This window comes from Mus pahari, chromosome 10, assembly GCF_900095145.1.
Source record: "Mus pahari chromosome 10, PAHARI_EIJ_v1.1, whole genome shotgun sequence".
Lineage (NCBI taxonomy): Eukaryota > Metazoa > Chordata > Mammalia > Rodentia > Muridae > Mus > Mus pahari.
The window spans coordinates 71,819,882-71,837,752 of NC_034599.1; the positions used below are offsets into that span (position 1 = coordinate 71,819,882).

Genomic DNA, 17,871 nt, shown 5'->3' on the forward strand with positions numbered 1-17,871 from the left:
CATTCATCACAAATGATAGAAAATACAAAAAGCTAATTCTTTATATATCAATGTTCACTTCTCAGATGACTATATCTGCAATAGGTTATCAACACTATTTTTTTTAATGAATAAAATCTCAAGGGCCTATGAGTTTTGTTTTGCCATCTCCTAGGATATTCCTTTGCTTTTATTTTTAATGGAAGTGATGCATTTTACTAGACATAAAGAAATTTTTGATAAAATCTTTTAAATAAGATTTTATAATCTGAATTATTTATTTAATTGAAGGTCAATTATTAGTTTAGAGAATTTGGGGGGTCTGAGAGTCTGTATTAGATAACGAGGTTGCTATGTAACATTCAAAAGGACACTTACTCAAAGGCCACACAGTGGTGCTGTGCATTGCTAAAAGGTTTCATGAATGGACTCCAATGGCAACCACAAATATATTATAATGCACATAATATATTAGCATATATTTGTAGCCCAGGTGCTAAACACTTTGTGTTTTACAAACTTACATGTATATGTGTGTACACAATATAGCCTATATATAACATAGATAGTACATATAATATATATATATATACTATATACAACATATATACACATATAATTATATATATGGCATATATAGAATATATAGTATACAAAACACATAAGTTTATATAATTGCATATATAGTATATAAAATATATGCACTTACTATAAACTATTAGGCAAATAGATATTATATAATAAAATATTAATGTTATTTTTCAGATACTTGAATTGATTTTAAATATTCCTAGTTTACTGTCTGGATTTATGTCCTCTCAACAACTGACTGTAATTAATTAAGCTCCCAAAGATAGTGAAATAAGACTAGAACAAAAATTAATAGTGCCACCCTATTAAGTTCTAGACATTTCTTTGATATCTCTACCCTGGGCTAAGACCATGAAATAATGAGGAAATGAGAGAAGGAATGGACTTAAGAAAAATGCATGTCTATCATGTCTCAAAGTCAATTGTCACCTACCTAATGTACTATAACTCAACCCAAGTATCTAATTTATTTAATATATTTAAATGTTAAATATATAAGCCTTTAGAGCTTTTATCTAGATGTTATCATGCATATGTTTTAGAAGTTAAGCACCCTAAAGTTTCATAGCAAAGAGCAATTCTCATTTTAACAAAATAGTCTCACCTTATTGTATGTGTCCTGACTAAGAAGAGTGGGGGATTTCTCCTGTTCATCCCTCAGTGAGAAGGAAGACAAATGACTGAAGGGTCCTGGGGTAAGACAGTCAGCATGAGAGAGGGTCTGTGGATGTAGCAGGGACTTAGCAGGAGGGTAGAGTTTAGACTGATATAAAGGATGGAGAGAGACAGGCTTGTGAGGGATGGCCATATCCTAGGGAGAAGAAAGGCACAGGAAAGGTTAGTGTATGAAAATCAGGCACACCACAACTTACCTGTAAAAAGTAAAAAGTGTACCCCTTAGAAGGCATCCCTCACAAGGTACTTGTTTTCATAGTGACTATGTTGTCTCTTTGAATAATCTTTTTGACCCCACCTTCAGCCTTTTCTGCAAGCAAAACAGGAGCTTGCAACATATCTCCTGGAGATTCTGTTTGTTATTCATGGACGTCCTGAGAGAAGAAATGTCTGGAGGGGGTTAGTTGAGCCCAGACAACCAGTCAGCAAAAAGGAGTCAGCAATGGAAGGCATTAACTCTGGAATACAGCCGAGCTGGTCTAGAATTTTGCCAGAGCAATGGGAAGGAGTTAATTTATGAGCAGAGGCAAAGAAACTCAGGGTGTATTAACTTAGCCAGCTGAACTGGAATAAAGGATCAGTTAGAGGTGAGTCTAAAAGGAATAAAGACTATTTTTCACTGCCAGGCAGTGTTGTCTCGGATGGAACCTCGCAGTTCAGCAAGCAGGTGAGTTCGCTGTAGTAGAGGCCATATCTAGGATGTATTGCCAACACAGAAAAGGGTGAGTGTAAGAGATGGGAGGAGGAGTCAGGTAAACAATAGCATAAGTTATGTGAATGAAGCAAGGAATCCACAAAGCTCAGAAGGAGCTGACATACACATATGAAGTGTAGTGATAAAAACCAAGGGCTAATATTTACAGTTACATAGAAATGTTTTATACCTCTGAAATCTTACTTGTCAGTAGACAAATTGATTATCCTACAACAGAGCCCACCAGGACATTTACTGTATGACAAGCAACCCACTTTCTTACCTTTCTGACCACAGAATCCAGAAAAGAGAGGCTACGGTAGACACTTAATGCATTAATATTGAAATTCAAAGAAAAATGATATTTCTTGTAACTACAGTGATGTGTTTTCTTACTTGTGTGCTTTGTAAATAATACAAGGCTATTTTTTTCATACTTGTAATAAACTTAGTATAAAATAATGCCTGTGGATCACAATGGTATTTGGCTAACAGATAAACTCTGCTTGTAACAGTAAATAAATGTTTTACATTTCATGTCCTTCATTTTAAGCAATATTTTTTAAGTCTCTGATAGGCCTTTAAGCCAGGAAATGAAAAATGCTGATTATAGGAGGAACATTGGCAGTTATTAATTCTATGGGTATTCAGTTGATTCTCTTAGAACATCCAGGAACACTACCTAAAATGTCAACTCGCCTAACACAGTAATGAATTTACCTCCTTTTTTCCTAGTTAATACACATTTTTTTTCTTTCTTTTGTTTAGTTTCTTTAGTTAATACTTGTCAATACTACCCCTGCTAGTAAATGAACTTAAGTGAAACATATTTATATAGAAACATATTCTAATTTTATCTATTTCCTCAATCACATAGTTAACAACTAATTCCCTTGTTTAGTATCAAAAGCAATGAGTAGAAAATTGAGGGGCAAAACTCCCTGTGCAAGAAGAAGGCAATGTTCCTGGTGATAGTGGAGGAAGCTTAGGAATGGGTGGCCTAGGAGTCTCTTGTTTAAAGACTGTTGGATTTCTTAGAAGGTAGAGTACCAGTTCGCTGAATGTCATGAGTCAAGTCTTGAGATCCATGAAAAGCTATGTAGCCTTCATATTGTGCAATTTGAGAGGAATCTCACCATGGCCCCTCTCTGGCCCAAGATCATGTGATATCCTCAGCTTGTTATGAGATCATGTGATATCCGCAGCTTGTTAGGAGATCATATGATATCATCAGCTTGTATAGACAACTGAGCAAAAAGAAAGAGCATGCTCTGATTAGGGTAGACATACGAAGAAGCTGAGTATTGGTCAAGCTGACTTTAGTACTTGCAAATACAGGGGTGAGTATTGAAAAATGCTTGGCAGATGACAATACTTAACACTTGAGACACGTTTTCAAGCTCTGAGACTTGTGGTACCAAAGCAAACTGGGACTCTGATTCCCCCAGCCTGCACTCTGACTTTGAATCTGTATCACTTGTGTTATTCTTTACTTATTACCAAGACATTGCTTGGTCCGTTAAACACCACTTTGTTCTGGATTTACTAAGGTCTTTGTTTTCCTTAGCATGGCGAAACATTAGTGTTGATTTTTCTCTCTCCATAGATAATCACTCCTCTGCATTTCTGTTTAATTCCTGGCTTAGTGGTTTTGCTTATTTTACTGTGTTGTTTTGCACTGGAGGGTTTCTCCAAGTGTCTGGATATCTATTGTCTGTTTGTTATTTGAGTCTGACACAGGGCTTCATAGCGATACTGAGCCCACATACTGTCCTTGGAGTTCACTGTCCAGAATATGGACGTCTCAGTAATTTCAGAGTTTGCTTCTTTATGCTGATCAGATTGCTCACTGAAAACTTTCCAAATCACCAGGCTAGAGGTTGAAAGAAAAACTACCAGCAGATAAGAAAAGCTGGGGCGTGGGTGGGGGGACTATATTCTGAGATACAGTAGGAAAAAACAGAATGGGCTATCAACATGAGCCATGAGGCTTCAGGCTGTGCCAGCTCTCTTTCAATCTGAAACCCATTTTCCTCTAACCTGAAGGAGGGGAGAATGCCAGCCACTAAGAGACAAAGTCTTGGAGATAGATACTTAAGTAACTGGTACTGTATCCCTTTTTTTAGCTGCTGTACTTTTATCTCTGGCAGGTTATCATCAGGCACATCTAAAGCCTCAGCCTGTTGAGAGCTCTAAGGTAGAAAGAAAATCAAGGATCTCTAAGAAGCAGCTCAGGATTTAGTTTCTACACTTGTTTTTTTTTTTTTTTTTTTATCAGTTTTACCTCATCAAGATGCTGTTATAGCTCTAAAAGTCTGTTATTCTACTTCATTTCTTCATTTTCCCCACGGGCTCTACCATAAAAAGAACATCCACAGAATCATGAATATTCATATATATATATATATATATTTTTTTTTTTCTTGGCCGAATCACCTAATAGACTTTTGTTTAATAAAAGTTACTCTTAAAAGTCTACAAAGCTAGGGTGTACTTCCTCCTTGCAAGTCTAGAATGAATCCTACCTGTTGAGTTACAGTTTGCTTTAACGCACTGCTGAGTTCTTCGCAGGTGAAACTGAGATGTTGCATGGCTGCCTGTAACTAAATTTGGACTCTTTCCTTTGTGTCCACTGGCTCTTGGGTAATGATGATAGGGTTTCACTGGCTTGTCATCTTTAGTGTCATCCAACACTTTAGTGAATACCCTTAGAGCCCACAGCTGTCTGCATTGCCTCCGCTGGTCCATTGCGCTCTAGAATCTGTCTTTTACCACTTTCACTGTGTTTCTTTTGGTTACAGGGTTGATGAACTAGGCTAGGAACTGATACCTGTGAAGTTTCCCATGTCAGTTATAAATTGTATGTCTCCTTGGATTTGCCTCTGTGTAAGATGAGGAGAGTGCTGTACATCTCATGGCTTCTGTGTTGTCAGCTACTTCCATGTCTACTTTCTATTTTGTATTTCATATTTTCTCCCATTTTACTAATATTTTAACAAACAACTTGCTGTTTTATATAGTTTTCAAAGAGCACATTTCATGTTTCTGATTTCTACAGTTTTCTCCTTTATATCAATGTCTTGTCTAATATCAATCTTAACTCCACTCTCTTGGTTTTTATATGTGGCAGATAATGATTTTCCTCCTAAATAATGTTTTCTAAATATTACTTTTTGTTGTTGTTATCCTGGATTTTCCAAGGTGAATGCTCAATTATATTTTATTCTCTTTCTTTTCTTCATTAACTATATAGACAGTTATAAAAATTTTCTGAAATACTCTTGCAATAACTTCTAGAATAGTCTAATAAATAACAATTTTAAGTCCTAAGACAGAACTATATCTCTTAGATAGGCATTAAATAGTTTTTAATGAATTCTAATTCATTATTTTAAAATATTGTTTTGATATCATTATAAAGTAACACAATCAGTATCGAAAACATCAAAACAGAACAATCTAAAATGATAATATTAAAATCTTCTATCAATCCTATGAACCCAGATGATCTCCTAACACCACTTTTAGAATGCCAGAAAACCTGCTTCCTGGTGTCAAAATAAATCACAAAGCTTCAACAATCAAAATACTATGGTTACCATGGAAAGGGAGATGTAGAAGCCAATGAACTGGAGTAGAGAGCACAAAGTAAAATCCATCATGACCTTTGATAAAAATTCAAGGCATAAAGGACAGTGGATAGCCACATGTAGAAGAATGACATTTGACCCTTATATCATCTACAACAATCAATTTAAAAATAAATGTTCTGAATAAAAAAACATAATGAAAGTATGTTGATGATGGCTTATGCAATGACTTTTTTGGATATAGACTCATCAGCAGAATGAATGAAGAAAATGTGGTCTATGCTCAGCATGAGACACCTGCTATCCTCTCAGAAGAACAAAATCCTGCCATCCAGACACTAAATAACCTTACTAATACAGTGAGCAATCTGGAAAAGCTGCCTTTATAGAAACAGAGGGTAGATTGGTAGCTAAGGTATGATGGGGAGGTGGAAGGATGGGAGATGAGAAAATGTTGATGGATGGGCACTGCTATACAACTGGAGAGGAACAGGAAGTTCTGCTGTGCCACTACAATGTAGGATGACATGAGTCAGCAGTTATATACACAGAAGGTGTTGGCCAGAAGGCAGACAGACTCACTTTAGCAGATTAAGTGAGCTCTGGAGGTCTAATGTAGGCAACATTGCTATAATTGGCAATCCAGCACTGTATATTTGAAAGTGCTGAGAGGAGAGATCCAAAGTGCACTTCCCCAAAATAGCAATAACAACAAGTATTAACAGTTCTATGTGGGGAGGTGTGAGCAGACATGCTCCTTTGAGACCATTTTGTAATCTAGAAGAATATCAAAACATTAAATTGTATACTTTTATATATAGGATTTTTACTTGTTTTTTAGAAATAAATAAAAGTAGAACTAAAGAAGAAAAAAGAAACTTCATTTTGAGTTTCCTTGCAAAGCAAATATTTCATATACATATATCAGGGAACTTTGGGGAATTCTCAGTTTGTAAATTTATAAAATTTTGTGGTCTGACAAACTTGAGTGTCTAGTTTCTACTTTGACAATTAGTGGAAGGTTCTGCTTGTCCTAAGAGATACATTTTATGATATTAAAGGAATCGTGTTATTTCTTGCTTGGGTTTGGTTGTGAGATTACAGAGTTCAAATATCTATCACATTTAACTCAGAGCAGCAGTGTTTCTGTTTGCCGTTTACTCTGTCATAAGCTGGAAAATAATTTAAAATGCCTCACCATGAATATATTTTCATGTAATCCTCAAACTTTCGTATATGGATATTAAATTTAGCATTTAGATACTCTGGTTATATTTTCTTTTTGAGTTTTATCCTTTAGCTTTTGGAGAAAATATTGTCTTAAAGAAATAGTGCCCATTCTGAAGGTATATGTGCAGAGGCACTTGCCTGCACAGGTGCACATGAAATCAGAGGTGGACTTTAAGATGTCTTCCTCAATTGCATCTCTGTCTTATGTCTTTTTTTTTTATTTTTATTATTTTTAATTTGGAGACAGGGTTTCTTGCTGAGCCTGGAGCACATCCTATCGTCTAGACTGGCTGAGCAAAAAGTCCCTCGGAGCCGCCTGTCTCCTCTATACCCCTTCGCCCCTATTCTTCCCTATGAGTGCTAGAGATCTGAGCTCAAGACCCCACACTGGAGCAGGGAGCACCTTACCCCTTCCTCCCTGGTCCTGATTCTTTTGACTCATCATCGCCCTTCAGTGGTTTCTGTTGTAACTGCAACAACCTAACAAGGTCTTTTAAATATGCTCAACGTGCTCCACATTTTGCCATAAGGTTATTTACTTTAGCCAATGCTTTTCTCTAGTTTTCCCATAAGGCTCAAGAATGTCACTTTTTGTATGGTTCACACTTAGAACATAAATGTGCTAAGTTGAAATATTTTAAAGTGTATATTCTGATATAAACACATAATAAAACTCAGTTTATTGAATTCTTCATTACTCATTTCCTCCACATCTCTAAGACTGATTAACAGGCATTTTCGAAGTGGTTGATTACAAAGGAAAATTTCCACTTCTCATTTCACATTTCTATATTATATTTATTGCAACAAGAAGAATATATTTATCACCTAGTATATTAGGCTCTTAATATTTTATATCATTTTCTGTAAAGAGAATTTTATTATTTACTTCAACAATTCCTTTAAATGTATGTCTTGAGCATGTTGTCTTCAAACAATACTGACAATTTCATAGGCCCTTCAGGCTCTGAGTTTCCTACTCTGTAAATGTCTTACTGTGATGGTGTATTATTAGTTACAAAGCAAGACACAATTATACACTTAGGGATAGGTGTATTCACAAAAGGTGTAGATATATTTCTTAGTCAGGGTTTCTATTCCTGCACAAACATCATGACCACAGCTGGATCTCATGGAGGCACTTCCCCAACTAAAGCTCCTATCTTTGTGATAACTCCAGTCTGTGTCAAATTGACACACAAAACCAGCCAGTATAATTGACCCCTTGTCAAGTTGACACACAAACACATCACTAATAAGCTTATATTCTTATTCATTCCCAAGATCTAAATAACTTTAAAAGTCACACAGTCTTTACATATTAAAAGTTCAATCCCTTTAAAATATCCAGAAGATGTTCCAAATGGTAATAAGGACACATGCTCCACTATGTTCATAGCTGCCCTATCTATAATAGCCAGAAGCTGGAAAGAACCCAGATGCCCCTCAACAGAGGAATGGATTCAGAAAATGTGGTATATTTACACAATGGAGTACTACTCAGCTATAAAAACAATGAATTTATGAAATTCTTAGGCAAATGGATGTATCTGGAGGTAACCCAATCACAAAAGAACTCACTTGATATGCACTCACTGATAAGTGGATATTAGCCCAGAAACCTAGAATAGCCAAGATACAATCTCCAAAACACAAGAAAATCAAGAAGAAGGAAGACCAACATGTGGATACTTCATTCCTCCTCAAAATAGGGAATAAAATAAACATGGAAGAAGTTGCAGAGAAAAAGTTTGAAGCTAAGGTGAAAGGATGGACCATCCAGAGACTGCCCCACCCAGGGGTCCATCCCATAATCAGCCAGCAAATGCAGACACTATTGCATATGCCAGGGCCAAGAAGCGGGAGTGAGTGGGTAGGGGAGCAGGGCAGGGGGACGGTATAGGGGACATTCAGGATAGCATTTGAAATGTAAATGAAGAAAATATCTAATAAATAATTAAAAAAATAAACAATACCACCTGGGTGACACATTACCAAGTCCAGCCACAGTACAAGGTACAACCTAGGCTATATCTGGAACACAGACTCTGTGCTCTCAGAAAACACTTCCCAGAAGATTTCACCTCAATGATGCTGGACTCTTCTTAATCACCACTAATTTCTTAGCTCCAGCTAACCAGTATCAATAGTCCCAGTAACGCAAAGTTTTCACTTTAGTAGTTCTGGTATTTTGTTAATCACAGCTGATTCTTCAACCCCAGCTAAGCAAAACCACAGAATCTTCACAATCAAAATAGCAATGGCCCTGATAAGCATCTTTAATCTTCCCTCTGAAATTTCATAATCCAGGCCTCCACCTTCTGCACTGTTCTCAACATTATTTTCCAAGCTCCTACACAACATCCCACAGAGCTCTTAACACCAAATGGATCTTCTAGCCCAAAGTTCCAAAGTCCTTCCACAATCCTCCCCAAAACATGGTCAGGTTGTCACAGGTACTATGCTGGTACCAATTTGTATTAATCAGGGTTTCCATTCCTGCACAAACATGACCAAGAAGCAAGTTGGGGAGGAAAGGGTTTATTCAGCTTACACCTCCATGTTGCTGTTCATCACCAAAGGAAGTCAGGACTGGAACTCAAGCAGATCAGGAATCAGGAGGTGATGCAGAGGCCATGGAAGGATGCTACTTTCTGGCTTGCTTCCCCTGGCTTGCTCAGCCTGCTTTCTTATAGAACCCAAGACTATCAGCTCAGAGATGGCACCACCCACAAAGGGCCCTCCCCCTTGATCATTAATAGAGAAAATGTCCCACAGCTGGATCCCATGGAGGCATTTCCCCAACTCAAGCTCCTTTCTCTGTGATAACTCCAGCCTGTGTCAAGTTGACACACAAAACCAGCCAGTACAATACACATCTATATTTCAAGTTATTTATATAACTAAAAACTGGTCATCTTATCAAGTCAATATTTTAAATTTATACTTATGATTGATTAGCCTTATTGGACATAGAATTTCTTGTTATTTATGCTTATGTCACTTTTATTGTTTTGTTCAGATTATTTTAGAGTTTTGGCTTACCTTAAAGAAAGGCATTTATTTTTATCAGGATTATTTTAGTGAAAAGTGAACATGATAAACTCTGGAGTAGCTGCTATGAGCTATAATTGAGTGCAACAAGATTAAGGGAAAGCATTGCACCCCACTAGACAGTGCTGACCTTGCAGCTTCACCTTGACTAGCCTTGACTTTCAACCATTTAGAAATCAACTGCAAGGGAGGATGACCAAAGCACAAACCTTCCGACTTTAGGTGGAAGCTGCAGGCATCTGGCAAAGGAACCGTCCATGGACGTTGTAGAGTCCACACATCTATCTATCCCACCAGGACTTGACCTCACCACAATCATGTGAGAGCAGCCTCTACAAGATGCAGGTAAATGGGAGCAGCCAACTTCCCATAAGGTTATTCAGAAAGAGATACAGGTAGAACATGTTTTGTCCCCAGGCCATGGTTTCAAACTCCCTTTTCAGTTTATTATTAAAGCATATTAATAACATCTCATATCTCAGCCACCTCCTGTGTCACCCTCGTGAATTATCTTGTGCTCAGCATGTCACTGTGAAAATCACTTTTCTAAATGATCTGAAGGGATTGTCATTCTCCTCCACCTCGGCAGTCAGCATGTGAATCTTCAAGTTCTAATTTTTAAAGGAAAAAAGCATACCTGCTCTTATTAGTAAAATAGGCAGTGGAGATATTTCTGTTAAATGTTTCAAATCACTTGCTCTCTTCATAATTGCCCTCTCCGATATAAAATTACTTTTTTAAAAAATCTCCAAATTTTGAGCCTTATTTAAGTTTGATTATTTAAAAAGGAGCAAATTATTTTCATTGGTGTTGATATGGTACACTGCAAAACTTCAAGAAGATATGGCAGCACGAAGCAATAATATTCTGCTCATTAGAGGGAGAAATAGCAGACAAATACGTGGTAAGTAAATTGATTTGGCTCTGCCTAATTGACAGAGACATCAGAAAATGAATGTCACAGTCATGTCTTGGGCACTGGCCAGTCTAGAAAAAGGTTACCTTCTCCTCAACCATTAAACTCTTAACTTCAAAAGCTACTTCCACGGCAATAAAGAGGCATTTCAAGGCACTTTGGGTTCTTCTCATTAAAGACTACAGATCTCACTCTCTTTTGTTCTGTTCCTAGCATTTTAAAAGTTACCTCCTTTCCTGTGGTTTGGAAGTGATAGCGAAAATTCACTGTCTCTGTATGGATGCTGTCTGCTCATGCTGATGTTATCTACAGAGCACAGGCCAACTGTGTGACCCAAATCTCAGCTCCATCACTTAGGCATCTGCTAGCTTCTTGTTGAAACAGTAAACTACGTTAGCAACTATTCAAAATCAAAATCATAGGGTTTTATCTTCTCTTTTAATTTAAGGCAGCATCCAGTTAAAGTCAAGAAGAGTTATAGTATATTCTGAAAGAATGAATCCTTTATTCAAAATGAATTCACTGTTTTACATATACCATCACAAAACCCACAATACTATGAAGGAGATTCTGGCTGGCTACGTATATTGAAGATTAGTCTAGTAAACTAGGCTTCATAGCTGTGAATGTGAGCCATACCTTCTGGTTCACAAACCTCAATTTAAAAAAAAAAAAGACATATTTAAACTAACACATCTATTTTAAAAACTGATGTGAACCAAAAAAAGGGAATTTGTGAATCAAGAAAAAATTTAGCATATGTTTAGCTATTTTAAAAATAATTGCAACCTAATTTTGAAAATAGACTTTGGATCACAGTATTTCAAGTGTATAGTGTCTAGCAATGGAATAGTATGAAGATGGTTGAAGCAGAAACTCAACAGAACAGATGGAGAAAATAGTTCCTAAGCACATCCGCAGAAGAGCGTTAAGATGCCATGTCTTTCACATTTCTCTATTTGTGCTTTATTTCACACTCTTACACTGTTCATATGGACATATTTACAGAAATTTAGATTGAAAAATTAGAGGGTAGCTTTTTTTTAAATAAGCCTTCTTTGTCTCCTCAAAATGGAAAGGAGATGAACTCAGTGACTTCTCAGAAAGAAGTAAAACTCCTTCTTCCAACACTCTAATGATTTTTAAGGGAAATTACTATATAAATAGTAAATATATTAAAATTGTACTCCTTCAAAGAGTCCAGAACATGTTGGCCATACCCATTTCATTTCATTATGACAACACTGTTCACAACAACCAAGATAAGGAAGCAGCTTAAGGGCCTGTCAATGAGGAATAGATTTGAAAGTGTGAAATTCAAGCCATGAAGCCTTATCAATAGAAATCTTGCCTTTCTCAACAACATGGGTGACTCTAAAAAGTACTACTTCAGGTGAAATAAGTCAGTCACAAAAGGATAAATATTGTATATTTTACACATAAAATATGAGAAAGCCCAAGCACAGAAACAGAGTAGAGCCATGGTGTTTAATAGTGCAGGGCAGGGAGGAGCCAGGAAGATGCTGGTCCAAAGGTATGAGCTAAAACATTTGGTTCCTCGTTGGTGATGTTGTTTGAGGAAGCTGAGGAGGTGTGACTTTGCTAGAAGAAAATGACATGTGATAGGACAGTTTTAAGAATTTATTTTCCTTATATTGTTGATTAACTCTGTCTTTCTGCTTCATGCTTGCTGTTGAAGACATGATCTCTAAGCTTCCTATTGCACCAGCCCAAAGCTTGCTGCCATCCGTCCCCACCGTAATGGACTCTTATCACTTAGGAATCATAAGCAAAAATAAACTCTTCCTTAAGTTGCCTTTTGTCGTGATGCTTTCTCCCAGCAATGGAAAAGTCGCTACACAAGGACTCACAAGAACAAAAGAGCAGGGATGGAGACAGCAATGCCAACTTCACAAACCACAACACCACTATACTGGGTGGAACCACTGGCCCTAGCCCAGCAATTGTATTTCCAAGTTTGTTCTTCCAACTATTCTAGGATGCTGAAGATGAACTCCAATTTAATGCTCAGAGTGGTAAATGTTAAGGCATTATTTCATCCAAAACATTTAGTTGTTTCTTTGTTTCAAAGTACACGTTTGAGAGCTCATGGGAGAGGGAATATTTGGGAGACAAACATACTAGCTTCAAATATGAAGGACATTGGATAACAAAATTCTTTTAGGAAACATGATAGATCAGAGTATCAGTGTGCAATTCTGGGCCAGAAATCAAGTCTTACCAAACACAAATAAGTTGAAGTAAGTCCATATATTTTATAAGCTCATAGTTTAATAAAGTTAAAAGTCGTGTCAATAAAAATTACAGAAACTACATAAATACATTAAGAATGAATAAAACATCTTTGATCCAAGCAGAAATTAATGAAAGAGTAAAAAATAATATATAGGCAACCTTTGGCTACTGCAAAGAAAGAAGTGCCAATATTGCACCTTTAGAAGGAGAATAAGTCTTCCTTTGGGCATGGGAGGAAAAACAGGCCAATTCCTCTGATAACAGAAACACCAAAAAAAAAAAAAAAAACTCAATAAAATTCGCAAAACAAAATCAAGACCACATTAAGAAGGTTTTACACCTTGACCAAGTTAGCATCAATCCAGTTATGTAGGGTTGGTTCAACACATACAAAGCTATGGGAGAAATACAGCATATAGAATTAAGGATAAAAAAAACACAGGTCCATCTCAGTAGATGCAGAAAGCCCTTTGACAAAAGTCAATATCTCTTCATGGTTAACTAAAAAGCTGGGAATAGAAAGAACATACTTGAACATAATGGTTCCATGCAGCAAAACCTATAGCTACTATATATTAAAAGGTAAAAAGAACAAAGAACACTTTCCCTAAAATATAGAACAAGACAAGGTTGTGACTCTTTCTTCTCTTGTTTAAGAGTCTTAAATTCTAAGCTGGAGCAATAAGACAGAAGAACAACATAAAAGATAAAAATAGAAAAGGAAGAAAAATGGGAAAGGAATGCTACTTCCAAATGACACGAGCCAGAGCTTAAAACTTCTTTAAAACTCCAGCAGAAACCATCAAGCCTTAATAAATACATTTGGCAGGATGCAACATCAACATATAATCTTACACACCAAGAGAAGATTTGTCAATAAAGAAATGAGGCCAGGGAAGGGGAAATCTCACTCCCAGTAGCTTCAAAACCAAAAGAATTCCTAAGGGCATTGAACTGATAACAATGGGGCCACAATACCCAACTAGAAATGGTATGTCAGCAAGTCAAACCTCCAGTATGAGAAATGTGTTACCTTTTGTTTATCCATTGTCCAAAGGGACCCCATACATTCCCGCAAATATCGCTGACTATTGCCGATGTTACTGGTTACCCTCCGCAACCTGATGACAGGAAACTTATGCCGAAGACACTGCTTATTTGCTGCATCGAGCATGGAGAAATTGATTAGGTGGCCATGGTTATTTTGTTAGGTTTTGGTGGTGGTGGTGATGGTGGTGGTGATGGTGGTGGTGATAATGATGATGTTGGTAGTTTCATTATTTTAGTTTGGGTATTTGCTATCTTATTGTTTGGGGTTTGTATACTTGTTTGATATTTGTTTTTGTTTGTTTTTTGTTTGGGGTTATTTTTAAGACAGAAAGAGAAAGAACAAAAAGTTGGGTAGGGAGGGAAGGAGAATCTAGGAGTTGGAGAAGGGAAACAAATACAAAAAAATCTAATAAAAAGAAAAGATACCCAAGAATAACCCTAACCAATGAGGTAAAGGACCTCTAGAATGGAAGCATTAAACACTAGGAAAAGAAATTGAAGAAAGTAGATGGCAAACAGCCTTCCCAGATGCAGGCCCTGACAATGTTAATATTGGCAAAGTGGTAATACCAAAAGTTTTCTACACATTAAAGGCAAAGCCCAGATGATTTTTCACGTACCTAGAAAAAAAAATCCTAAATTCACTTGGAAGCATAAAAGTCTTTGAGAAGGCAAGGCAAGTAGAAAAAGGAGTATTTGAAGTATCAAAACAGCTGGTTTCAAATTATATCATTGCCACAGTTATAAAAACACCATTCTCTTGGCACAAAACAAGGTATATAGACCACTAGAATACAATAGAGTGAGAAAATAAACCCGCATAGCTACCTAATTGTGTGTATGTGTTGTGTGTGAGTGTGTGTGCTGTACAAGTATACACATGCATATGCCACCCACCTAGTTTATTGAGACAGAGGCTCTCAGTGTCCAGGGGCTCATGTATTAGTTTATACTGACTAAGCAGTGAGTCCAAGGAATCATATCTGTCCCCACAGTCACCTCTAGAGTTGGTAACAAGTCACTAAAAGACATGCATAACCTTTAAAATGCCTTTTGCAGTCTCATGTTGGTGAAACTTGAAAGGTGTATCTTCTGCCATAACTAGGAGACACAACCTCACAGAAAACTCTCTGTTCCTCTGGCACTATGCACACTTTAATGGGCATCTCAAAAGTTTTCCAGTGAAGCTGTGGATCGGAACTGTGCAGAGAGGGAGATCAGATCCCATCTTGAGCAAGAAGACATAAATATTCTGAAGGCATGTGATCAGAACATTCTGCAGTGCTAGACATGGGCTGCCTTGACATCAAGATCAAGGGAACCTTTTGTCATAGAGACTCCTGTGGGGAGACATTTTTCTACCAACCAGTGAAGTTCTCTAATGCTCTAGCCTGTGAATAGCATCCGCTTGATACATTGTCTTCAGTTTTGGGGGTTCTTTGGTTTAATCGTTTTCCGATCAAAACCAAAACGGAATTTAGAAAATCTATTTTGACAAGGTTCTTATTTTAAAACCAGACTGCACTTTCTGTGAGAGGTCCTAAGTATGCTCAAGACCCTTGAATAAAGATTCAGGAGCATCATGGGCTACCCAGGATTCAGGACACATCTATTGAAAGCTTTCACAGTGATATTCTTCCCTGTTGAATGAGGGTTAACACCAATTATTCTTTAGTAACTATTGCCTCGTACTTAAGACAGCAGACAATAACGAGCTGAACTTCTTAGTGTGCTTGCTTAAAAACAAAAACAATTAAAAAGGAAAAGCCTCTTGAAGATTCTTACCCTACACACACCAGGTCAAGTGGAATAGGAAAAAGTCTCCCTGAGCAACATAAATGCTGGTAACAAAAACTACAGCTCTTTAGTTAGGGATTTTCCATTTTGATATGAAGACAAGGTCAAGGGGAATTTAATGCCAACGAAGAATAATGAAGCTTAATTATGAAGTTAGTGTATCTGATTGTATCCTGGAAGAGAAATAATATTATTTCAAAAGGACATTTTTCAAACAAATGCAAATGAGTAAGTTAGTTTATTAAATGTACTAACAAACTATCTATTACATAAATTAACCAGTGTATTCATGATGAATTCCTTCTTATATATACAAAGTGAAGAGGGGAAATGAAGGGAGGAAGAAAAGAGGGAGGAAAGAAGAAACATTCACAATGATAGCACTATTTGAGAGACACCAAACTTTTAGGCTAAAGTTTCCAAAGTCAATGTAACACTAAAAGGTATTCTGTTTCTCACTCCTTAAAATGGTCCAAGTCATTTAGTCATTTCTACACCTAAAAAAGGTTCTTATAAACATCTTACCTGAAGAGATGAGTCAAAGCTTAGTCATGTTAGAAGGAACATTTATGACAGAAGAAACCAAGCCACCTTGATTGAAATGACTTTTGAAAAAAAAATAGTTGGTAATTTATGACATTCAGTGTAAAAGGAGGCATTGTTCATCTTATCTGTGACAAAGACATTTGCCTGTTATTTCACCTGGGTGGAACAAGGAAGGGCAGCTGAAGGTCACAGTCAATATATAACTTCACGGATAATTAAATGGCAATCTGAGAGTTTCTCACATTGTCATCAAACAGAGAAATTGAGAAGTAAGGGAGAAAAGTTGAATGTTTAAAAATATCAGGGGATGGGAGGAAGAGGGGATGAGAAGGATACATGGACAAGATTTCTCCCACAATTATCCTATTTTGTTTCTATGAGTGCCAAAGTTGGCATCCTCTAATTCTGTGCTTCTCAACCTTCCTAATGCTGTGACCTTTTGATATTGTAAAAAAAAATTTTAAAAAAAAATTGTGTTTTTTTTTTTTACTGATGGTTTTAAGCAACTCCTGTAAAAGGGTCATTCAACCTCCTGAGGGGGTCACAGGTTGAGAACCACTGGTCTAAATGGTCATTTTAACCAAAACATATTCTCGTCTCCACTGAAACAGGTCAGAAGGAAAATGAAATGGAAGGGCCAGGCATGCTGGGAAACACTGTTTCTCATAAAGAAAAAGGAGGTGTCTCTGGAAAATCAGATAAAACAATAGCAGTCTCCCTTGGTTTCAGTCCAGACCTTCATGCTGGTTCTTTAAAGCTTTAAGGGGGAGAGGGGCAATAACATATCTAATCTCAGGAACTACATTATTAATATAAAGAGAAAAGGCGTTTTACGTATTGCCTTGTAAGACTGAATTAAGATATTGTATTTTATATTAAAATGAAATTTTTCAGTGGAGGAGTTACCTTTCGCTAACTGTATAGGTCACATGATCAGCAAGTCATTGCTTTGCATTGTGAGCTTTGATGCTCACAAGTCATCAAAACAGTGTAACACCACTTCATCTCAAATCTCTATACTTGCCATATTCTCACTGGGCCAAACAAGCCCAGTAATTATTTCTACCTCTGCCTTAAGTTACCAATAGCAGCATTCTTCAGAGTACATGACCATCACTGCACGTCTGTATAAATCTGTATATTTAGGGTAGAATGTGAAGATGTTTTGTAATAATTCAAAAGGATCATAAATTGATATAATAATGGATTTGGAGTGAATAAGCTTTATTTAAAATATAGGTTTTTTTAAAAAACATCTAATGCAAAATGATACTCTCTTCCCTAGAATATTTTGATGCAAAAAAAATCATTAAATAATAAGTCTCAATTACTAGATTTCTCATTTAGTCTCAAACTTTGTTTTTAGTACTGAGAGGCTATTTGCAGACAATTTGTCAGCTCCTAATCTGTTCAGTAGGCTGCCCAGCTAAATCTCTTTGAGCTACAATACATATATCCGTGCCTTGTCTCATCATCTTTAGCATCTGACATTT

At 36.7% G+C, this 17,871-nt stretch overlaps 1 protein-coding gene across 50 annotated transcripts in view; it reads right to left on the reverse strand.

The window, feature by feature from the left end:
* The window catches only part of Mlip (muscular LMNA interacting protein), a 243,710-nt gene that overhangs the window by 36,609 nt on the left and 189,230 nt on the right, over nucleotides 1-17,871 (reverse strand). For 38 of the 50 annotated variants that reach the window (XM_029543237.1, XM_029543235.1, XM_029543234.1 and 35 more), the window contains one exon: nucleotides 1,175-1,381. The exons of the other annotated variants lie outside the window; for them this stretch is intronic. In XM_029543237.1, coding sequence (XP_029399097.1) covers nucleotides 1,175-1,381 — 207 coding nt within the window. The remainder of the gene's footprint in view (nucleotides 1-1,174; nucleotides 1,382-17,871) is intronic. 50 annotated transcript variants of the gene reach the window in all.